We start from the raw sequence: 24819 nt of genomic DNA, 5'->3' as shown, positions 1-24819 counted from the left end.
AAGAGTGAACAATTCCAAGACCTTTATTTAGGCAAATGTACGAAAGGTCCATATACGGTCCACCACACAAAGGATAAAAATATTCCAGAACACAGATGCAGTTAAGTTACAGGATAAAATTCCAACAATCCAGCACAGAGGATAACAGTCCATATTCCCTTCTTTCTCTCTCTGACGTGCTGTGTTCACTTCATAGTTCCAAACAAGACTGTTCTGTGTCTCACCTCCCCATTCACAGGTTAGGGGGGTGGGTCACAGGGGCTCCTTGTTTCAACAAGCTAGGTCAACATATCATTAGCATATTTGCAAACGTTATTCACTTACCCTGTGGAGAGATAACAATAGAGAACTGGGAGGAGAATATCAGATGGCAAATAACAACTCAACACCATGAAAATAAGTAAAATAGAAATATACACAAAATGATACCCACATAGCATATCACACCATCACACAACCCATTTAAGAAGATTCAATTTTGGTTAAAACTTATCCAACATTATGAACATAAAGAAGGCTTCTTCCCTATGTGATATCTCTGATGTTTATTAACAGTTGATTTCCAAGATAAATATTTCCCACATTACGAAAATGTAAAAGGCTTCTCCCCTGTGTGACTGTACTGATGTCTAACAAGAAGCACTTTCCATTTAAAACATTTCCCACATTCTGAACAGGAAAAAGGTTTCTCCCCTGTGTGAGTTCTTTGGTGATTAACAAGACCCCCTTTCTGCTGAAAACATTTCCCGCATTCTGAACATGAAAAAGGCTTCTCCCCTGTGTGAGTTCTTTGGTGTTTAACAAGACTCCCTTTCTCGTTAAAACATTTCTCACATTCTGAACATGAAAAAGGCTTCGCCCCTGTGTGAGTTATTTGGTGTTTAACAAGACTCCATTTCTGGTTAAAGCATTTCCCACATTCTGAACATGAAAAAGGCTTCTCTCCCGTGTGAGTTAGTTGGTGTATAACAAGACTCCTTTTCCGGGTAAAACATTTCTCACATTCTGAACATGAAAAAGGCTTCTCCCCTGTGTGACATTTTTGGTGTTTAGCAAGATTCTCTTTGAGGGTAAAACATTTCCCACATTCTGAACAGGAAAAAGGATTCTCCCCTGTGTGAGTTCTCTGGTGACTAACAAGAAGCACTTTCCTTTTAAAACATTTCCCACATTCTGAACAGGAAAAAGGCTTCTCCCCTGTGTGAGTTCTATGGTGATTAACCAAATCTGATTTCCATCTAAAACATTTCCCACATTCTGAACATGAAACAGGCTTCTTACCTGTGTGACTTATTTGGTGTCTACGAAGATGCCATTTCTGGTTAAAACATTTCCCACATTCTGAACATGAAAAAGGCTGCTCCCTTGTGTGAGATATTTGATGTCTAACAAGATGCCCTTTAAAGGTAAAACATTTCCCGCATTCTGAACAGGAAAAAGGCTTCTCCCCTGTGTGAGTTCTCTGGTGACTAACAAGAAGCACTTTCCATTTATAACATTTCCCACATTCTGAACAGGAAAAAGGATTCTCCCCTGTGTGAGTTCTATGGTGATTAACCAAATCTGATTTCCATCTAAAACATTTCCCACATTCTGAACAGGAAAAAGGCTTCTTTGCTTTAGGAGCAGTTTGATTTCTAATGCCTCTTTTGTGACTTTGATTTTCCTTAGTAGTCAGTAATGAATCAGAAGATGGGACCTGTTTCATAGGATCAGATGACAGATCTTTGCTGTGAATGGATGATGATATATCTGGAGTAATGGCATTCACTTCAGTTGTATCTTGTAGGATCTCATGATCATCAGATTTAAAAATTGAGGATGTCAGCTGTCCCACTGATCTCCTGGTACAGTCATCTGCTAAGATAAAAAAATTTTTTTTAAATAAAATATCCTTGAGGATTATATTTTTGAATATTTCTACTTAAACTGTCCATAAAAATGGCAAGCTATGTAAAAAACCTTTCTTTACCAAGACAATGACAGTTCACAGTCTAATAGAAAACCTTGTTGGATGAACCAGTAGTGCATGGTGTTCAACTGTTTGTTCATTCTGCCTCCCAAATATCGAATAAAAAGAAACCAATCAATGTTATGTAGGCAAAAATAATACCAATTCTCATCTCACAAAAAAAAGTCCCCACTTAGGTCCATCATCTGTCAATGGAAAAACAGAGGTTCCCACACTAGTAGCGGCTCATAGGCTGTTGAAAAGCAACAGAGTTTATATAAACCAATCCAGCAAGATACACTCTCACTTCTGAGTTTTGCAGTGTGCTCAAACAACATTTAGGATCTCTGTATTTAGCAATATTATATAGTGAGAAGAAACCACTTAATTTGCGGTGTGTGTCTCCTGGAGTACAATCTGGGCACTATGTGCTGGGTAATAAAATGGGTAATAAAATGGCAAATGTGCAATTTTTACTCTCAAACATCCACTGCGTGTGAATATCCGGTAAGTGGCTGGGGAGTAAAAATATTCATTCCTGTTGCACACGTGGTCAAAATTGTTGGTACCCCTCTTTTAATGACAGAAAAACCCACAATGATCACAGAAATAACTTGAATCTGACAAAAGTAATCAAAAATCTATAAATGAACAAATGAAAGTCGTACATTGCCTTTCAACCATGCTTCCGCAGAAAATTTAAAAAAATAAAACTTCTGAAATAGGCTTGGACAGAAATGATGGTACCCTTAACTTAACCACTTCGTGACCGCCAACAGGAGATAAACGTCGGCGCTAGCAGGGCTTTGTGCAGTGCCGACGTTTGCCTACAGTCGGTGGTTTTGTGCTCATAGGGACCCCCCCACGTACCTTATAACAAGGGGATTCTGGTGCACAACACTTACTGTGACCCCGACCTCATCAAGACCTGATTGCTTCAGGTCCTAATGACATCAGCGTCACACCAGCCAATGAGACAAATCACTAGGAAAGTTTGCTGTAGCAACGAACTTTCCCGGGTGATCTGCCTCAAGAAAATGCTGTTTCTCCTCAGATCTCCTGTCAGTGACAGATTAGAGGAGAAACAGTGTTACAAGTGCTGCTGAAACAGCTGTGTCAGTCAGCGATCTTGTTATAAAAGTAAAAAAAAAAACAGATAAGGTTAGGGTTAGTGCTATAGTTAGGGTTAGTGTTGAGGCTAAAATTAAGGTTACCGTTAGGGTTACTGTTAGGCTAAAGTTCTGGTTTATTCTAAAGTTAGGGTTAGGCTAAAGAATTAGGCTTTTCTCAATTGCCTCTCCAATAATTTGGTAACATTAGTCATGTCAAGTCAGTCAGTCACGTCAGTGTTTTCTATTTCCGGAAAAAAAAGAAACGAGTAAAATGGCCCGTCAGTATTATAGTGCTGAGAAGGCTTATGCAGTTTTATGTTCTGACAGTGAAGAAAGTGCAGTGGCAGATGACTGTGTGGATTTCGAGGGCTTTAGTAGCAGCGACAGTGATAGCTCAGAAATGAGCAGTGATTCTGGTCCATCCTCACACACAAGGACCAGTAGAACAAGAAGGACAAATAGCGCTTCTGGAGAAATTTGTCCAACTCAGGGAACAATGCCCAGTACTAGCGCTGTCCCTAGTGCCCGTGAATTGGCGCTCACCAATGTCCAAGGGGCTTTGTCTCTTGATGTAGCATTTCCCAGGTGGGAGCCTTCGGATTAAGCTACTCCAGTCATCCCTAATTTAAATGCCATTCCTGGTATAAATGTGGAGGTGGACCAGTTAATTTTTTAAATTTGTTTCTGACAGATAGCTTGCTAGAGCATATTATCCTACAAACAAATTTATATATGTCCCAATTCATCAGCCAGAATCCACGATCCTATTATGCTAGGTCAAATTTATGGACAACAACTAATGTCCTAGAAATGAAAAACATTTTCAGACTTACATTAACTATGGGGCTTGTTAACAAAAATTTGGTCCTATTGGTCCAACCGCCCTGTTCAAGCCACCCCAATGTTTCCTGCCATTCATCCTAGGACCCATTATGAAATGCTTATGAGATTTTGGCATTTTAACGACAACAGTCGACGCCTGACCAGAAATGCTCCAGAACATCACATACTATTCAAAATCAGACCCATCATCGAAGACTTGACAGAAAAGTTCTTAAAGCTTTTTCACCCCAACAGAGAACATTTCCATTGAGTCCCTTGTAAAATTCAAAGGAAGACTGCACCTCAAGCAATTTATTCCTTCTAAGAGGGCCAGGTTCGGAATAAAGCTCTATAAAATGCGCAAGAGTCAACCAGATATACATCAGCTTTTCGCATTTATGAGGGGAAAGATAGCCAACTAAACCCACCAGGATGCCCTACTTATCTGGGGACATCTGGAAAAATCGTTTGGAAGCTGATACCTCCATTTTTACAAAAAGGCTACAATCTGTATGTTGACAACTACTACACCAGCATACCCCTATTTAAAAGTCTGGTTGAACATAACATAGGGGCTTGTGGGACCATTCGCAAAAACAGTCAGGGGTTTCCACAAACATTGGTCAATGAAAAGTTCTGAAAAGGGCTTTACGCAATGGAGAGCTGCTTGCCCCTAAGTACAAGGATAAAAAAGATATTTTTATCCTGAGCTCGATCCACACAGATGCCACAAGGGCCACTGCAAACCAGCAGGAATCCACTACTTCAAAACCTGGGTCTTTCATTGACTACAACAAATATATGGGAGGTGTGGACCTTACAGACCAGGTCCTACAGCCATACCAGGTATAAAAAAAATCATATACCTGGTATAAAAAGTTAGTCATTTATTTGTTTCAGGTGGTCACATATAATTATTTTCTGTTAGGCTAGGTTCCCATTGCGATATAGTGTGAGCGCTAACGGACAGCGTTGCACGGCGAAATTAACGCTGTGCAGCGCGTCCGTTAGCGCTCCCATTGCCGGCAATGTTAAAGCGCATTGCTAGCGCGTGTCATTTTCGGCACGCGCTAGCGATGTGCCGTTCTTTTGTAGTGCGCCTCGGACGCTGCTTGCAGCGTCCGCGGCGCGCCCGAGGTCTGTTCCCCGCTCTCGCAGACCGGGGATCTGCGCTAGCAGGGACATTTAACGCGACCCCTTAAAAGAAAAAGACATTTCATTAGCGCAATCCGCTAGCGCTTAGCGCTAAACGGATTGCCCTAACACAATGGGAACCTAGCCTTATACAAAAAAAACGGAAATGCAGATACTTTCATTGATTATCAGGAAAAGGTCATTGAAAATCTTGTTTTTGAAAATTTTGTCCCCGCCAATCCTTTAGAATCTGAAGATGTCAGAAGACTCACTGAGCGACATTTTATTGCACTCATTCAACTCATTCACTCAGCAACTGAAACAAGAAAGAACCCCCAGAGAAGAGGTCGTGTATGTTCCAAGAGAGGAATGAGGCATGATACCCGCTATTATTGCCCACAATGCCCAGCATTGCCAGCCTTATGCCTCTATGGCTGATTTAAAATCTTCCACACAGAACCACCTTTTTAAACTGTTTTGACAGTCAAGCATTTGGTTTATTTAGTGGCAGACACATCTGAGTAGAGCTGACTTAATTTCTGGGGGTAGGTGGGGGGATGTCCCCAGAGACACAAGCTGGGGACAATATATTGGGCACTACAATGACATTTTTGCAATTTTTGCTCTAAAACTTCCACTATGTGTTTCTGGAAATCATCCATGTAGTGGAAATGGTCACTATATCCATAGATGAATTCCCAGAGGGGTGTCATTTCCAAAAGGGGGGCCCTCCAGGGGGATTCTGTTGCTCTGGCACTTAGCAGCTCTCCAAAGTGCCATAACAGCAGAATCCCCCCTGAAGTTACCCCATTTTGGAAATGACACCCCTCTGGGAATTGGAAATGACACCCCTCTGCAAATTCATCTATGGGTGTAGTGACCATTTACCTATCTACCTATTTTCCAATGTAAATTCTGGGGTTAAAACAACATTTCAGTGGTAAAAATGTAATTATTTTTCTTCACTGTCCAATGGTATAATTTTCTATGGAACAGCTGTGGTGTCAGTATGCTCACTGCACTTCTAGAAGAATTCATTCAGGGAAGTATTTTGTAAAATGCAGTCACTTTTGGGGGCTTATGCTGTTCTGGCGCCTCAGGGGCTCTAACAGTTTGACATGTCACCCACAAACAATTGCAGCAAAATCTGCTCTCCAATAAGGCGCTCCTTCACTTCCGAGCTCTGCCATGTGCCCAAACAGTAGTATTTCCCCACATATGGGGTGTCAGCATACTCAGGACAAATTGCACAACAACCTTTGGGGTCCAATTTCTCCTGTTAGCTATTGGAAAAAAATTGAGGGTGAAAAGATCATTTCTTGTGGAAAAAATATGATTATTCATTTTCACAGCTGTACGTAATTAACATCTGTGAAGCATTTGAGGGTTCAAAGTGCCCACCAGACATCTAGATAAGTTCCTTGGGGGGTCTAGTTTTCAAAATGGGGTCACTTCTTGGGGGGTTTCCACTGTTTAGACACGTCGGGGGCTCTGACAATGTGACATGTCACCCACAAACAATTCCAGCAAAATCTGCTCTCCGATATGGCGCTCCTTCCCTTCCAAGCTCTGCCATGCGACAAAGCAGTAGATTTCCCCCACATATGGGGTATCGGCATGCTCAGGAGAAATTGGTAAACAAAATATATATAGTCCATTTTCTCCTGTTACCCTTGTGAAAGTAAAAAAAAATTAGGTCTAAAGGAAAATTTTTGTGAAAGGAAAGTAAATGATTATTTTATCATATTCCTGTGAAGAATGTGAAGGGTTAATAAACTTCTTGAATGAGGCTATGAGCATCTTGAGAGGTGTAGTTTTAGAATGGCGTCACTTTTGGGTATTTTCTGTCATATTGACCACCAAACTCACTTCAAATGTGATGTGGTCCCTAAAAAAATGGTTTTGTAAATTTTGTTGTAAAAATAAGAAATCGCTGGTCAAATTTTAACCCTTATGACAAAAAAATTGTTTCCAAAATTGTGCTGATGCAAAGTAGACATGTGGGAAATGTTATTTATTAGCTATTTTGTGTGTTATGACTGAGTTAAGAGCATAAAAACTAAAATTTAGAAAATTTGCTAAATTTGCAACATTTTTGCCAAACTTCCATTTTTTTTAACAAATAAACGCAAGTTATATCAGAGAAACTTTACTACTATCATAAAGAAAAATATGTCAAAAGAAAAACAATCTCAGAATCACCAGCATTCGTTGAAGCGTTAGAGTTATGACCTCAAAGTGACACTGGTCAGAATTGAAAATTTTCTAGACTCCTTGTGCCAGATGCAGCAAAGCAGCCCCAGAACATAAGAGCCTCCTCCATGTTTCACAGTAGGGACAGTGTTCTTTTCTTGATATGCTTAATTTTTCTGTCTGTGAACATAGAGCTGATGTGCCTTGCCAAAAAGTTCCATTTTGGTCTCATCTGTCCATAGGACATTCTAGTTTGGCAAATTCTAGTCTGGCTTTTTTATGATTTTTTTTTCAACAAGGGTGTCCTCCTTGGTTGTCTCCCATGAAGTCCACTTTGACTCATACAATGGCAGATTGTGCGATCTGACACTGATGTTTCTTGAGCTTGAAGTTCACCTTTAATCTGTTTAGAAGTTTTTCTGGGCTCTTTTGTTACCATTCGTATTATCAGTCTCTTTGATTTGTCATCAACTTTCCTCCTGCGGCCACGTCCAGGGAGGTTGTCTACAGTCCCATGGATCTACATTTTTGAATAATATGTGCAACTGTAGTCACAGGAACATCAAGCTGCTTGGAGATGGCCTTATAACTTTTATCTTTAACATGTTTCTCTATAATTTTTTTCTAATCTACCGAGAAAACTCTTTCCTTCGCTTCCTCTGGTCCATGTTGAGTGTGATACACACCATGTCACCAAACAGCACAGTGAGTATCTGTAGCCCTATATACAGGCCACTCACTGATTCCAAGATTGTAGACACCTGTGATGCTAGTTACTGGACACACCACGATTTAACATGTCCATTTTGTCACATTATTTTCAGGGGTACCATCATTTCTGTCCAGGCCTATTTCATGAGTTATTTTTTTTTAATACTGTGGAAGAATGGTTGAAAAGCAATGTCTGACTTTAATTTGTTCATTTTCATAGATCTTTTATTTCTTATTACTTTTGTCAGATTCAAGTTATTTCTGTCACCATTGTGGGTTTTCTGTCGTTAAACGAGGGGTACCAACAATTTTTACCACATGTGTATAGATTATAACCCTCAGTGAATTAATTTATAAAATATAATCACTTTATGAGGATTTCGACTATTCTGGTTTTCTGTCATTTAGTCATATTATGGCTTCTGCATATGGTGTGTCCAATTTCATCTGGGATCTGTTCCTGCTGTCCAGCTGGAGTAATCTGCTCCCTACTTCAGCCAATTGGAAAGTACCACACCCTACTAAAACTCAAAGCACATGGCCGGAATCTGTCAGAAACAGCGTTGTTCTCCTCTGGTTCAGTCCTCTGTGCTCAGCTTGTGGCTTGCGTATTTGTTTCCTGTTGTGACCATGGCCCGTTTACTGACTACTCTTGTGTCTTCTGATTCTGTATTCTGTTCTTCCGATTCTGACCCAGCTACCTGACTATTCTTCTTGCCATCTAATACCACAGAATAGCAGGTAACACCATGGTCCAAGCCTAGGGGTCCCAGTGTAAGTCCAGATCCATGTAATGGTGTTAAAGGCGATGATCAAGGCAATCCTTGGGATATCGAAAGCAGAGAAGATAGTGCCAAGCATGTTCATGGTGGAGATCTTTTGAGCTGCCAGTTGACCACGAACAGTGCTCCCAATACATTGTGTCTGCAAATTATTCCAGCTAGATCTGCATTCAAACAGCTAAATGGCGCTACTTCCCTTCTGAACACTGCCATGTACCCAGAGAGTAGTGTACAATCGTATGTAGGGTATTGTGAGAAGGTGAAAATATAATTTGTAAGATCCAATTGTTTTCTATTATCCTTTGTGAATATTATCAAAGATATCACCACATAAAGATCTGTATGCTATAGAAGCGATCAGCTTGCACAAAATGATTGTCCCATAGTAGAGACCTGAGTAGTCTCCAAAGTTTGCAATTTGTTACCATCTTTTCAGTTAGCCATTAAAAGGTATCAACCACAGAGGACACTCAATTCTAAATATTTTTCTGTCCCATAGTAGGACACAGTGTATAACTAAGAATGAATTAAAAAAATACCAGGGGTTAGATGGATCCTCCAGATTGTAAGTTCTATAGAAAAGAGCTTTCAATGACCAAAGCTATGTGAATAGTTTAGGGTGAAGGAGAATGTTGTGGGCCAGAGGTAGAAAGGTGATCATGGTAATACGGCCGGACTACACCACCGATAAAGCAGCCAGAGCCGGTGACTGAGAAGAATCTGTGACTTCTCTGCATTTAGTGGTTACTCCTCACCTGGGTTGCCATATGTAGGAATCTCCTCTTTACACCACTCATCACCCCTCACATATGTCTCTGTAGTATTAATATGGGTCAGATCTTCACCCTGAAACAAATATTGTAAAAGTCACAGACAGATGGAGAAGTCACATCTATGACCAGCTCTAATCCTGCCATCTCCACCGTTCTCACTACACAAGTATAAAACATATAATACTGTTGGATAAAACAAGACTGAGCACAGGACCTTCACTGCCGTCTACACATCATAGGGGAGATCTCCTGGCACTTTCTCTCCATCTACCTGGTGATCCTGAGGAGCATTGGGAGCTTCTTGCTTGCAGTCCTCTGGAAGAAGAGGACGGGGATATCTCTCTGGTGTTGTCCTCTTACTGGATAGATCTGGAGGAAACACATACAGGGACTGAATTCATTCTTTACATACAGATAATTATAGGCTGTGTGTATTTAGTCCTGTCTATTACCTGGTGATGTGAGGGGCTGGGGAACCTCCATTATGACGTTCTTGTACAGATCTCTGTGTCCTTCTAAATACTCCCACTCCTCCATGGAGAAATAGACAGCGACATCCTGACACCTTATAGGAACCTGACACATACAATTATACCGTCATCCCCCCGATCCCTTCATAGCATTACTGTATAATGTCCCAGCATTCCCAGCAGTGTCACCTCTCCAGTCAGCAGCTCAATCATCTTGTAGATGTGTTCTAGGATCTTCTGGTCATTGATGTCCTCATGTATCAGGTGGTGATGTGGAGGCCCCATGATTGGGCTCAGGGGTCTTCCGCATCCCTCAGACACAGGGTCCTGACAGCGATCACTAGAGGTCTTCTTCACCACTGTGTAATCCTGGAAATGGAGAGACACATTAATAAATCTCACTACAGACATTTCCAGAGTCCTCACCTCTCCAGTTCTGTCCATCTGTTATTCCCATAGATAAGAATGATGTAATGTGATGTCATCAGAATCTCTCACCTCTCCAGTAAGCCGGAAGAGGATCTCTAAGGTGAGGTGTAATATTTCCTCTGCCATCTTTTCTTTGTCCATATCCATCTTTGATTGGTAAATCAGGAAAACTTTCTTTTGTAGAAGATCTTCACTGAGAGGATCCGATATTGTAGAGACCTGAATGAGAAGATGAGCTGATGCAACATCATAAAAATCCTGTGTAATAATACAATTACTGGAGATAATAAGGGAAATATATGAGATTTATTATTTTACAGTATTTAGTTTTCTTCTTTACATCTACTAATAAAACCTATATATTTAGGCCACAGACAACAAGCAGTTTCTTCGGCAGCTGAATAAGTTTTTCATAGACTCATCTTCCATAACGCTAATTCTCGTCTCATTTACCGACACTGGAATCATTATTAACAGTACTGCAGGAGATATTCATTACACGCAACATGAGAAATAACTACTTCATGATAAGGACGACATCTTCATCTTTTACTACGGCTCTAGAAACATATTTGGCCAGAGTCGGTCACTGACTCCATCACCACCGGCCGTCTATATGAATGTTTCTCGAATTCCCCGCACTGTAATCTTCTATCATGTTAAATCTCAGGTCTGATTCACACACAGAAGTTTGTTTATAGCCTATGAAGGGGGTAATACCCATGGAGCTTCCCAGGCTATTAATATCAGCTCACAACTGTATAATTAGTCTTTAGTGTGTTGTGAATTCTGTTCTTGGGCTCCATCCTGTGGTTATGAATGGTATTTTTGGGAGTTCTGCCCTTGGGCTCCCTCTGATGGTTTCGAGTGGAACTTAGCAGCTGCTTTCACTAATCGGTTCCCTGGCCTTGCTATTTAACTTGGCTCTGGTCTGTAGTCCATGCCAGCTGTCAATGTTTTTTCTGGTTAGATTCAGTCCTCTCCTGGAACTTCTCTGTTGGCCAGTCCATTTCAGCTTAAGATAAGTTCTGCTAGTTCTTGGGTTGTTCCTTGCTTTTGACCTTCGGTTCAGGTTTAAGTTATGTCTCTTTTTGTCCAGCTTGCCATTATGAAATATTCAGGCTAGTTGGAAGCTCTGGGGTAGCAGATTTGCTCCTCCACACTGTGAGTCGGTGTGGAGGCTATTTTTGTAAACTCTGCGTGGATTTTTTAGTTTTTAAATACTGACCGCACAGAATCCTTTTCTATTTCTGTCTATTTAGATAGTATTGGCCTCCTTTGCTAAAATCTATTTTCATTTCTGTGTTTGTCATTTCCCTCTCTACTCACCGTCAAAATTTGTGGGGGGCTCTCTTTCCTTTTGGGGAGTTTCTCTGAGGCGAAATAGTTTTCCGTTTCCATCTTCAGGGGTAGTTAGTTCTTAAGCTGTGACGAGGTGTCTAGGGAGAGTCAGGAACACTCCACGGCTATTTCTAGTGTTGGTGCTAGGAGTAGGGATTGCGGTCAGTAAAGCTACCATCTCCTCAGAGCTTGTCCATGATTTGTTTTACCCACCAGGTCATATCAGTGCTGCTCCGTAACCACCAGGTCATAACATTAGTGGCTATTAAAATGGGGGACCCCCGAAAAAAGTGACATAGAGTCCCCCTATATTTAATAACCAGCAAAGGCTATGTAGACAGCTGTGGGTTGATATTAATAGCCTAGGAAGGGGCCATGGATACTGCCGCCCTTCAGGCTACAAACATCAGCTCTCAGCCACCCCGGAAAAGGCACATCTCTAAGATGCACGAATTTTGGCACTTAGCCTCTCTCTTCCCACTTGCCCTTTAGCGGTGGCAAGTGGGGTAATAGTTGGGGGAGTTGGTGTCACCTTTGTATTGTCCGGTGACATCAAGCCCTGAGGTTATTAATGGGGAGGCGTCAATAAGATGCCCCCATTTCTAACCCCATAGTCACATTGTAAGAAAACACAGACACCCTGAAAAAAAGTACTTTAATTGAAAGAATGACACAGATTCATTTAAGGGTATGTGCACATGTTGCGGATTTGGCTGCAGATCTGCAGCGGATTTGGCCCTGCGGATCTGCAGCAGTTTTCCATGCGGTGTACAGTACCATGTAAACCTATAGAAAACAAAAACCGCTGTGCACATGCTGCGGAAAATTCCGCCCATAAACGCAGCGGTTTATTTTCCGCAGCATGCCAATTCATTGTGCGGAAATGCAGCGTTTCTGCACCCATTGCCTATACATTGAGTAAGGTAAATCCGCACATCAAAAAGCGCTAGACAATCCGCAACAAATCCGCATCAATTAAATCTGCAACCATTTTGGCCTGCGTTTTCTGCCAAGAGATGCAGATTCTGTGCGGAAAATTCCGCAACGTGTGCACATACCCTAAAAATCTCAATTAAACCACACTTACGGCCTCGCCTAATTCCACCAAAGCCCTTGATCTCCTGTACTAAAACTAAAATAAAAAAACATTAATACACCATACCTGTCTGTCGTTCTATCCCACACCGTAATCCATGTCAGGGGGAGAAATAGTTTTCAACCCGGACGGTGCCAAGATGTGACCGTCCAGGCTGAGAACCACTGATGAATGAGCTGCTGGGAACGCAGCATCTGTGACTAGTGGTGACATCACTGAGGCTGCAATTTCAGCCGGGCTGAACTGCGGTGACCTCAGTGAGATCCCCGCTAGCACCATGAGAATGTCGCACTGTGCAGAGGCAAATTGAAATTCACTGCAGTGAAATTCTCCCGGAGAACTCGCCTCTGCACCGTGCGACTTCCTCGAGGTGCTAGCAGGGATCTCACAGAGCTCACAAATTTTTTTTCAGAAAAATTATCATTTATTAATTAAATACATGTACAGTAAGCTGCACACGCTGTACTAATTGTATTTGTCACTGATATCTATATATCTGCCTAATCTATTTGTATTTACTGTATGTAATCCATGTCTTCTATCCTGTCGGCTCCTGCAGTGATTTTACACTACCGCGGCTGCTGATTTACCAGCTTTTCTTCTATCTATCTATGTAATACACACTGCTCAAAAAATAAAGGGAGCACTTAAACAAGATAATATAACTCCAAGTAAATCAAACTTCTGTGAAATCAAACTGTCCACGTAATAAGCAACACTGATTGACAATCAATTACACATGCTATTGTGCAAATGGATTAGACAATAGATGGAAATTATTGGAAATTATCAAGACACCCTCAATAAAGGAGTGGTTCTGTAGGTGGGGACCACAGACCACATCTCAGTACCAATGCTTTCTGGCTGATGTTTTGGTGACTTTTGAATGATGGTTGTGCTTTCACATGCGTGGTAGCATGAGACGGACTCTATAACCCACACAAGTGGCTCCGGTAGTGCAGCTCATCCAGGATGGCACGTATGCGAGCTGTAGCAAGAGGGTTTGCTGTGTCTGTCAGCGTAGTGTCCAGAGGCTGGAGGCGCTATCAGGAGACAGGCCAGTACACCAGGAGACGTGGAGGGGGCCGTAGGAGGGCAACAACCCGGCAGCAGGACCGCTACCTCCGCCTTTGTGCAAGGAGGAACAGGAGGAGCACTGCCAAAGCCCTGCAAAATGACCTCCAGCAGGCCACAAATGTGCATGTGTCTGCACAAACGGTTAGAAACCCACTACATGAGGATGGTCTGAGTGCCCGACGTCCACAGATGGGGGTTGTGCTCACAGCCCAACACTGTGCAGGACGCTTGGTATTTGCTACAGAACACCAGGCTTGGTGTTGAATCTAGAGATGCCGTGAAGAGTGATCTGCTGCCTGCAACATCCTTCAGCATGACCGGTTTGGCAGTGGGTAAGTAATGGTGTGGGGTGGCATTTCTTTGGAGGGCCGCACAGCCCTCCATGTGCTAGCCAGAGGTAGCCTGACTGCCATTAGGTACCGAGATGAGATCCTCAATCCCCTTGTGAGACCATATGCTGGTGCTGCTGGCCCTGGGTTCCTCCTAATGCAAAACAATGCCAGACCTCATGTGGCTGGAGTGTGTCAGCAGTTCCTGCAAGATGAAGGCATTGAAGCTATGGACTGGCCCGCCCATTCCCCAGACCTAAATCCGATTGAACACATCTGGGATATCATGCATCGCTCCATCCACCAATGTCACATTGCACCACAGACTGTCCAGGAGTTGGCGGATGCTTTAGTCCAGGTCTGGGAGGAGATCCCTCAGGAGAACATCCGCTGCCTCATCAGGAGCATGCCCAGGCGTTGTACAGTAGGGAGGTCATATAGGCATGTGGAGGCCACACACAATACTGAGAATATTTTCCTTGTCATGAGGCATTTCCACTGAAGTTGGATCAGACTGTTATTTGATTTTCCACTTTGATTTTGAGTATTGATCATTCCAAATCCAGACCTCCATGGGATATTCATTGATAATTGTTACTTTGTATTGTTCTGAACACATTCCACTATGCAATGAATAAAAAATTGCAACTGGAATATTTCATTCAGAGATATCTAGGATGTGGTATTTTAGTGTTCCCTTTATTTTTTTGAGCAGTGTATATACATTGTGTCACTGACATCTATAAAAAACTTCCTTCTCACCCCCAATGAAGGTGGTCTTTGTTGTCCTTTCTCATTGTCGGGTTCTCTACCAGAGGCCTGGGAGTTTGAGGGTTCTGCGCAGGATCTTAGTTGTTCACAGCATTGCGCTTTTCTGGACTGAGAGCTCAGATGTTGCTCCTGGGATCTGTTGTAGCCATTCTTCCCACTTAGGAGGTCACTGCTCCAAGTGTTCCTGTCACCACTGAAATCACTTTGAGGCCCTGGTATTTCTCCAGCTTCTCATATTCCTTCTTTCTAATGTTGCTCTCACTTAGAACTGTCACATCTTTTATCACTGCTGTCTTCTGATCCTTGTCTACTATCACAATGTCTGGTTGGTTAGCCAACACCTGCTTATCGTCTGGATCTTGAAGTCCCACAGGATTTTAGCCCTTTCATTCTCCACCACTTTTTCTGGGGTCTCCCACCTGGACTTAGGAGGAATTAGCCCATATGCTGTGCAGATGTTTTCTGTATACAATTCCCAATACTTGGTTGTGGCATTCAGTATACGCTGTTCCTGCTTGCATTTTGCATCCTGCCACTATGCGTTGGATGGTTTCTGAGGTTTCTTAGCATATATTCTGCACCTTAGGTCTTGTCCTGTGTGGTAGATTCCTGCTTTTATGGATCTGGTACTTAGTGCTTGCTCTTATGCTGCTATGATTAGTGCCTCTGTGCTATCTCGGAGTCCAGCTTTCTCCAGCCATTGGTAGGATTTCTCCATGTCAGCCACCTCCATTATCTGTTGATGGTACATCCCATGCAGAAGCTTGTCTTGCCATGGTGCTTCATGTTCCTGTTCTTCCTTCCAGATCTGTTGTTGTTGCTGCCCTAGGCTTTCTCTCAGCATCTCATCTTTTGGTGCCATTTTTCTGATGTATTCCTGGATACTCCTTGTTTCATCCCTGATGGTGGCTTGGATACTTATCAAGCCTCGACCACCCTCCTTTCTGTTAGTATACAATCTTTGGGTGTTAGACTTAGGGTGGAGACCTCCATGCATTGTGAGGAGCTTTTGTGTCTTCACATCTGCAGCTTCCATCTCTTCTTTTGGCCAGAACACTATGCCAGCAGGGGATCTGATAACTTTCAGGGCATATATATTGATGACGCGGATTTTATTCTTCCCATTGAGCTGGCTCTTCAGGACCTATCTTACCCTTTGATGGTATTTGGATGTTGCTGCTTTCCGTGCCTCCTCATCATGGTTACTGAATACCTGTGGGATGCCGAGGTACTTGTAGCATGTCTGTACATCTGCTATGTGCCCTGCTGGTAATTCTACTCAATCAGCAAAGGATGGCTGGCAAATTTTGGTCTGGGGGCATGCACACATAGTGGCCAAATCCTTAAAGGGGTTGTCAGATCTTAAGCTACATGCCTACAGTCACTATGTGTGAATTCTCATATCGTGTGCTGTGAAGATTCTCTGGTGCCGGCAACAGGTGGTCTTGTAACCGCAAGCATGCGATATATATAATCCCAGCCACATTTCGACTAGACTGTTTTTGCCTTGTTCAATACAGTTGCATTAGGCCATGCCAGTCTAGTCGGCATGTGACCGCATGTATGCAAATCACAAACTTGCAGCCACACACCCGCCAAATAACCACAGCACTGCGAGCAATGTGAGAAGCACAAGTCTGCAGTCACATAGAATGACACAGAGTGAATGCACCAATGACACACACACGCACAGCTCCACTGTATAATGACACACACATACGCACAGCCCCACTGTATGACACACAGCCCCATTGTATAATGACACACACACAGCCCCACTGTATAATGACACACACACGTACAGCCCCATTGTATGACATTCACAGCCCAGCTGTATAATGACACACACACAACTCTACTGTACAATGACATACACGCACAGCCCCACTGTATGACACACACGCACAGCCCCACTGTATGACACACACAGCTCACACACACGCAGCATCACACATACACACGCAGCATCACACATACACACGCAGCTCACACACACATGCAGCTCAACACACATGCACCTCAACACACATGCGCAGCATCACACACGCAGCATCACACACACGCCAGATACCTCATACACACATGACACACACGCACCATCACACACACATGCAGCATTACACACACGCCAGATACCTCATACACACATGACACACACGCATCACACACACCAGATTCCTCATACACACACATCACACACTCTCCTCTGTGGTGCAGGCTGATGTCCATGTGCAGCTCTTCAGTTTCTCCTGCTCACAGCTCTGCACTGTCCCGGCACATCCCCTGGTCTCTCCTTCTCTGCCAGGATAGCAGATAAGAGCAGGAGAAGCCGGGGCTTCTCTCTCCCTGGGAGCTCCATGCACACACAGGCCAGTATGCTGACCTTTCATCTTGATTGCTGCTGGCTCTCTCCCTCAGAGTGGCAGTGCCGCACAGGAGCCTGCTCATCACATACTTCTGCAGCCTGCATGTCGGGATGACACGACCGTCCACTATAGGTGCGCTATGTATTTCAATCACTTCCAGTCCTCCAGCGGCCCTGTGCAGCTGCTTAGGCACCGGCCCGGGGGGCATATGCATTCCTGCCACCCGGCCCAGCCCACCCCTGTCCATCAGTCTTGACTACCTTGCCCCTCTTTATTACCAACCAGCAGCACTTCTCACTTCCGAAAGACATCCAATGTCTTCACTGTAGATCCTTGTCAGGTGGATCAGTAATTGATGTCTCATTCGTTTTTAGCATACAGCTTGATGTCATTGCTGTAGAGGAGGTGGCTGATGGTGCTTCCACTCTTGAACTTGTATCCATAGCCAGACTCTGTAATTATCTGACTGAGCGGTTCAAGCCTATGCAGAACAGCAATGGGGACAGTGCATCACCTTGGTATATGCCGCATTTGAAAGTCTCTTGTGCAATTGTCTTGAGTTGACTTCCAATGTTGTTCTCCATAGCCCCAGTGAGTTTCTGAGGAAGGTTCTTAATTTTCTGTTGACATTGTACAGAGCCAAGCATTCACAGATCCATGTGTGTGGCATGGAGTCATAGGCTTTCCTGTAGTCAATCCAGGCTGTGCTGAGATTGGTCTGTATGGATCTTGAGTCTTGAGCAACTGCTCTATCTACTAGGAGCTGGTGCTTAGAGCCTCTGGTGTCAGTCCCAATGCCTTTCTGAGCTGGATTCATGTACTGGTTCATATGGTTCTGTAGCTTGGTGGCTATGATGACTGACAGAAGTTTCCATGTTGTTGTAAGGCAGGTTATTGGGCAGTAATTGGATGGAGCTGTTCCTTTGTGAGGAACCTTCATGATCAGCACTGTTCTTCCTTGTGTTAACCAAGCTGGGTGGTGGCCTGCTTCTAGTAGTTGGTTCATCTGCTTGGCCACGTGTTCATGTACCAATGTTAATTTCTTTAGCCAGTAGATGAGAATCATGTCTGGACCAGGTGCTGTTAAGCTCTTTATGTTCTTGACCCACTGCTGGATGTCTGCCTCTGTAATAGTGACTGGTTCTTGCTCTAGGTGGTTGCAGTGTTTCATTCTCAAATATTGCAACCACATTGCACTAGTGTTGTGTTTTTTACTTCTCCCATATGTTCCTCCAGTATTGTTCAGTCTCTGCTATTGGTGGAGTTTCTGCCTTTGCGCTATTCCTCTTTAGTTGGGAGCACACTTTGGATGGTTCTTGGGAGATCAGGGTATATTATGTCCATCAGGGCAGAGCAAAGATTTGAACCCCAGTCTCCCACATTGGTGGCAGTGATTTTACTAACGCGACACATGTATTGCCGGCTTCTATTATGTCTTTTACCAAATGCTACCAACTTTTTCTGATCTTAAGAAAAATGCTCATGTTACCGATCATGAATCTGAATGTACCATATTTGTGCGAATTTATGTTTGGCGATCATTTTCCGAAGATATTCGCTCATCTCTAATTATGGCCACCACAACCTGCCACACAAAATAAAAACCCCTACTCAGTATGGAGTTATTTACAGTCCACCACAACCCCAGTATAATGGCCCCTATCAGCCACACATTCAGTATGAGAGTCCCAACAGCTCTTCTCTTAATATGATGCCCTCATAATTCCTGATATTTAAAAAAAAAGAAAAAAAAAACACACACTACTCAGCCAACCCGATTCCTGAGGTGTGCTGCTCTGGTCTGGGCATAGTGAGTACTGAGGCTCCATACTACAGATTTGATGTAGTGACATCATTGTGTCTGCAGTGCACAAAGTCTCAGACATAGGGCTTGTTTCCACTTGCGAGAAACATGTCCGTGTCTCGCATGTGAAAATCAAGCTGTGGTGCCGGCACTTTGGAGCGGAGCGTGCAGCTCCATGTGTTGCTATGCAGCCGCACGCTCCGCTCTGGACTGCCGGCACCACAGCTTGGTTTTCACATGCGAGACACGGACGTGTTTCTCGCAAGTGGAAGCAAGCCCTCAGAAGTGAAGGCTGAATGGTGGATCAGGAGCTTTCGACTCCCTGATTCACTAATCTATTCAACGGTATTACGGTCATGGGAATGTGGATAACGCTGAAATTGTGATGATGGGAAGGAGAGGGTGACCAATACCACACCCCACAAGCCCTGTCGATTCGTAGGCATCATAGCAACTGAGTGGACAACCTTTATGGATGATACACTCCTGCCTATCCAACTATCGTATGGTAAATATCTCATAGAACCTGGGTTCATTAGAATTTGCACCAAGAATGAGGCTAAGTGAGTATTTTATTAATTGTCGGTGGTCGGAGGTAGTCAGTGAGGTGGATGGTACCATATTGTGCATGTAGGGGGCAGTACTGTGGGAACATTAGAAAGTGGGGGGATGGCAGTACTGTGGGGACATTATACGGTGTGTGAGGGGGATGCCAGTCCTGTGGAAACATTATCCTTTGTCTGTGGGAAGCCACTATTGTGGGAACTGTGTGTGGGTATGGCGGTACTATGAGATTATACTGTGTGTGGGGTATGGCAGTACTGTAGGAACATTATACTGTGTGGGGTATAGCGGTACTATTAGAACATTATACTGTGTGGGGGGGTATGGCGGTAGTGTGAAAATACCTTTTTTTATGAGAGATGCTAGTACTATGGAAACATTATACTGTGTGAGCGGCATCATATATATATATATGAGTGTAAAAAGGACAGTAATAATAAAGACTCCTCAGGGCTGTGCTGCATTTGTACAGACTGCTATCTGCCGTCCAGACGGGACCATGTGACACCAATGGGAAGAGGGAGGGTTTCCGGAGGGAAGAGTCTAGAGGGAGCACCTGGTCAGGAGACCTTGATGGCGCAGTTACCGATATTATAAAGGCCAGAGCCCCAAAGGCAGAACAGATTTGGCACCAAGCAAAGGAAAGGGGTGCGAGGAAGAATCTGAGGTACCAGCTCATGGTAAAGTGCCCGAGGCAGCTGGTTGTGGGGCAGAACCCTGCTTACAGGGCATAATGGGGGCATTACACTGTGTGGGGGCAAGAAAGGGGCCCTGTACTAGGAGAACAATCCGCTCCCTCACTTCCTGTCTCCCACAGTTGGGTCGTATCTATCTATTACAGGAAACAGAACAACAACGTTATGGTTCTTATAAAGTGGCAACAACAACACCAAAAGAGTCTCCGTGCAGAAGGGGTTAATGTCCCCCACGCTCAGTAATGGGAAATCTCCAGCACTTACCTCCACCTGCAGAGCCGTACTCCACATATATGGCTGCTCTGTGCGCACAGGACCTGTGATGAGGTGACAGGAGGGGAGGAGTCAGGGGTCATATGATCAGGGGCCTCAGGAGGAATGATATCCGTAGTGAAGACCCTACAGGGAAACTTCTCCTCAGTCAGTGACATTCCCGCCATTATTCCCCCTCACTACTGGCACAATTACCTCACGCCGCCTTTTCTACACAGTGTTATGTGTGGAATGTAACGTGTGATTTCTCTGGAGACAAATAGACCCCACACATGAGGGAATTATCACCAGTTACCGGACGTCCAGTATATGGCGGCATATGATTGTGCTATCGACTCCATACCAGGAGCTAAAATGCTGAAATCTCACTTATTTACCCCCTTCCAGTGTCCGGCAAAGGGTCATATATGACCATGCACCTCTCCAGTCACCATGGGGGTTTTTGGTAATAAGATGGAGGGCGGCGTCCATGCTTGGACTTCAGAGAGATTAATAAAATCACAGCTCACCTTCCCTATCCTTTACCCCTTATACCTGACCTGTTTAGCCAATTACCTGGAGATAAATGAGTTTACAAACTTAACGTGAGAGAGGCATATAACCTTATACGTATACGCCATGGTGAGGAATGGAAGACCGCATTCAATACACCTGAGGGGCAGATTGAACATTTGATGCTGCCATTCGGGGTAACCAATGCTTCTGCAGTCTGTGAAAATGTCATTAATTATATTTTTTCCTCACTTATTGGTAGAGTTGTGGTAATTTTCCTGGATGATATATTGAGTTCCTCACGTACTCTGGAGGAGCTCGGTGAGCATGTCAGACAGGTTCTCCAGGTTCTACGCAAGAACTATTTATTTTCTAACCTGGAGAAATGGCAATTTGTGGTACAGCAGGTCCAGTCCTCGGGACATTTGGTTTCTGCAGTGGGGTTTCAGATGGACCCCGATAAGGTCCAAGCAGTCCTTGATTGTTTTAACCAAGTAACCTGAAAGCGTTACAGAGATTTCTTGTAGTCGAAATACTGAGGAACAAACAAGCGAAAAATAGGGTCTTATCTGATAACAAGATATAATGAAAATAGAGGAGTATTACACTCACCTGATAGAGCGGCACCTCAGCAACATGTTCAATGCATAAATCAGCTGCTGCAGGACACGGGGCCAAAGACCCAGCAGAATAGCTGATCCGGGTATAATGTGTCTGTACCTGCACTGCTGATGAAGACTATCAGATATGGAGATTTCCTTAAAAACGTTTATTCAAATAGGTTTTCAAAGTCAACGTGTTTCAAAGTCACGCAGGACCTCTTCCTCAGGACAAACCTGATAGCGGATGAACATGTCAAGCTTGGAACGTTTTATATGCAGTCTTTTTGAAAATAAAAAGCCAAACAAAGCACGATATGTCAAAGTTCATGAGAAAGTCCGTCAAAGATAAATTATGGTTCATGAAAAAACAAAAAACATTTACATACATTAATTATATTAAAAATACTTATGAATTAAGTGAGGTCACCTAAAAGAATGAATAAACATGTATGTGATATGAATGAGAAAGTTCTTGCCTTTATATAAGTCATTTATAAATGGTGTTATTGAGTTGTGTCAGTAGTTTCCTTTATGCAGGGTCGGACTGGGCCACCGGAGAACCGGAGGATTCTCCTGTGGGACCAGGCTCTGACACCTGCTGGTATAAAGGGTCAGCAGCTGCCTAGAGCCCTCGCTGCTCCAGGGGCCCCCAGCCAGTGGGGTGTAGCTAATAGCGGCACACCACACATCTGCTATGGGGCCCCCGGTGCCAGCAAAGCAGCAGCGGGTGACAGGAAGCCTAAGCCTGTTCCCGCTGCTAAATTGAAATTAATATTCTCGCTACCCCATGGAGAGGAGTGACTTCATTTCATTTTAATAGACAGTGTTTGCCGCAAGCTGCAGCTAACACTACCCTCTATCAGAGCCCGCAGACCAGGGCCCCCACTCCCTCAGGGGCCCCCAGCCCACACAGCCGCTATGGGGCCGTAGCCAAGGGGTCCCGGCGCCGCCCCCCAGCATACATTAATGGAGGAGAGAGCGTCAGATTAAGCTGCCTCTCCCATCATTCCCCTCACCGCTGACATACAGCGGGTACGCGATGACATCACTTCATCGCGTACCTGCTGTGAGCGAGGCCAACTGCAGTGCAGCTCCTGACATCGGAGCAGAGCCGCCACCGGAATCAGCGTGGCAGTGAGGAGGAGAGGTGAGTATTTTGTTTGTTTTTTTATTAAATATATCAGTGAGTCCTGGTTGTATAGGGAAGAGCTGCATGATACTCTATGGGTGGAGTGAGCTGCATGATGCCTCATGGGGGGAGCTGCATAATAGCCTTTTGGGGGGAGCTGTATGATACCCTATGGGGGGAATGAGTTGCATGATGCCCTATGGGGGTTAGCTGCATGATACCCTATGGGGGGTGATCTGCATGATACTCTATGGGGGGTTAGCTGCATAATACCCTATGGGGGAGCTGCATGATACCCTATGGGGGAAGTGAGCTGCATGATTCCCTATGGGGGATGAGCTGCATGATACTCTTTGGGGGGAGCTGCATGCTACCCTATGGGGGAGCTGCATAATACCCTATGGGGGAGTGAGCTGCATGATGCCCTATGCAGGGTGAGCTGCGTGATACCCTATGGGGGTGAGCTGCATGATACCCTATGGGGGAGCTGCATGGTACCGTAGGGGGGGCTGCATGACACCCTATGGGAGGAGCTGCATGATACCCTATGGGGGAGCTGCATGATACCCTATGGGGGGAGCTGCATGATACCCTATGGGAGGTGCTGCAAGATACCCTATGGGGGAGCTGCATGATACCCTATGGGGGAGCTGCATGATACCCTATGGGGGAGCTGCATGATACCCTATGGGGGAGCTGCATGATACCCTATGAGGGGAGCTGCATGATACCCTATGGGGGAGCTGCATGATACCCTATGGGGGAGCTGCATGATACCCTATGGGGGAAGCTGCATGATACCCTATGGGGGAGCTGCATGATACCCTAGGGGGGAGCTGCATGATACCCTACAAGAGGGGGGCAGCATGCTACCCTATGAGGGGAGGCAGCGTGATACCCTATGAGAGGGGCAGCATGATATCCTATGAAGGGGCTAGATTATATTCTGTGGGGGCTGCATTATATTCCATGAAGAGGCTGCATTATACCTTATGAGGGGGCTACATTATATTCTTTGGGGGGCTGTATTATACTATTTGAAGGGGGCTCCGTTATACGCTATGAGGGGGCTACATTAAATACTATGGAGGGTCTGCATTTTACCTTATGAGGGGGTTGCACTGTACTCTAAGAGGGCTACATTATACCCTTTGGGGGGCTGCATTATACTCTAAGGCTGGTTGCATTATATTCTATGGGCGGGCTACATTATATTCTTTGAGGGACTGCATTATTTGCTATTAGGGGGCAACATTATATTCTATATGAGGGCTGCATTATATTCTGTGAGGGGGCTATATTATACTATATGAGGGGACTACTTTATATACTATGAGGGGGATACTTTATATTCTATGAGGGGGCTACCCCAACCCCTGCTACACAATTAAAGGTATGTGCACACGTTGCAGATTTCATTGCAGATTTTTACCTGCGGATTTACTGCAGATTTTGTGCGGATTTCACCTGTGTTTTTATACCTGCCAATTCCTATAAAGGAATAGGTGTAAAACGCTGTGGAACCGCCCAAAGAATTGACATGCTGCGGAAAATAAGTTTCTGCGCAGAATTTTCCACAGCATGTGCACTGCAGATTTGCTTTTCCATAGGTTTGCATGGTACTGTACAACGCATGGAAAACTGCTGCAAATCCGCAGCGTCAAATCTGCTGTAGATGCGCAGCAAAATCCGCAATGTGTGCACATTCCCTAAGACATGTACTACTTTATATTATACCCTGATATTAGCGTGTTTTACCACACAATTGATGGTCTTGTATTTACTTCTATGTAACTACATAGTGGGCCCCAAGAATAATTTTCTCTGGTGGGCCCAAGGTGCTCCAGTCCAACGTTGCCTATATGAGATGTGAACTAGTGTTCTGTAAGTGTCTGAAGTCATG

General features: G+C 44.2%; 1 protein-coding gene across 2 annotated transcripts; it reads right to left on the bottom strand.

Annotated features, from left to right (window-relative positions):
- LOC143767956 (uncharacterized) lies at window positions 1-20726 on the bottom strand. Of its 2 annotated transcripts, none has more exons than XM_077256521.1 (7): window positions 20685-20726; window positions 10447-10596; window positions 10138-10317; window positions 9931-10054; window positions 9750-9847; window positions 9461-9551; window positions 1-1860 (listed from the first exon to the last, which is right to left on the bottom strand). In XM_077256521.1, exons 1-7 carry the CDS (start codon window positions 20709-20711, stop codon window positions 584-586), a joined length of 1947 nt encoding a protein of 648 aa, XP_077112636.1. In that variant the 5' UTR covers window positions 20712-20726; the 3' UTR covers window positions 1-583. The 2 variants fall into 2 exon arrangements, with proteins under 2 accessions (XP_077112636.1, XP_077112637.1); XM_077256522.1 differs by having other exon boundaries at window positions 1-1857.
- Between the last annotated feature and the right edge of the window lie 4093 nt (window positions 20727-24819).

This window comes from Ranitomeya variabilis, chromosome 4, assembly GCF_051348905.1.
Source record: "Ranitomeya variabilis isolate aRanVar5 chromosome 4, aRanVar5.hap1, whole genome shotgun sequence".
In the NCBI taxonomy this organism is placed as follows: Eukaryota; Metazoa; Chordata; class Amphibia; order Anura; family Dendrobatidae; genus Ranitomeya; species Ranitomeya variabilis.
This window is presented reverse-complemented; position numbering and strand designations above follow the sequence as displayed.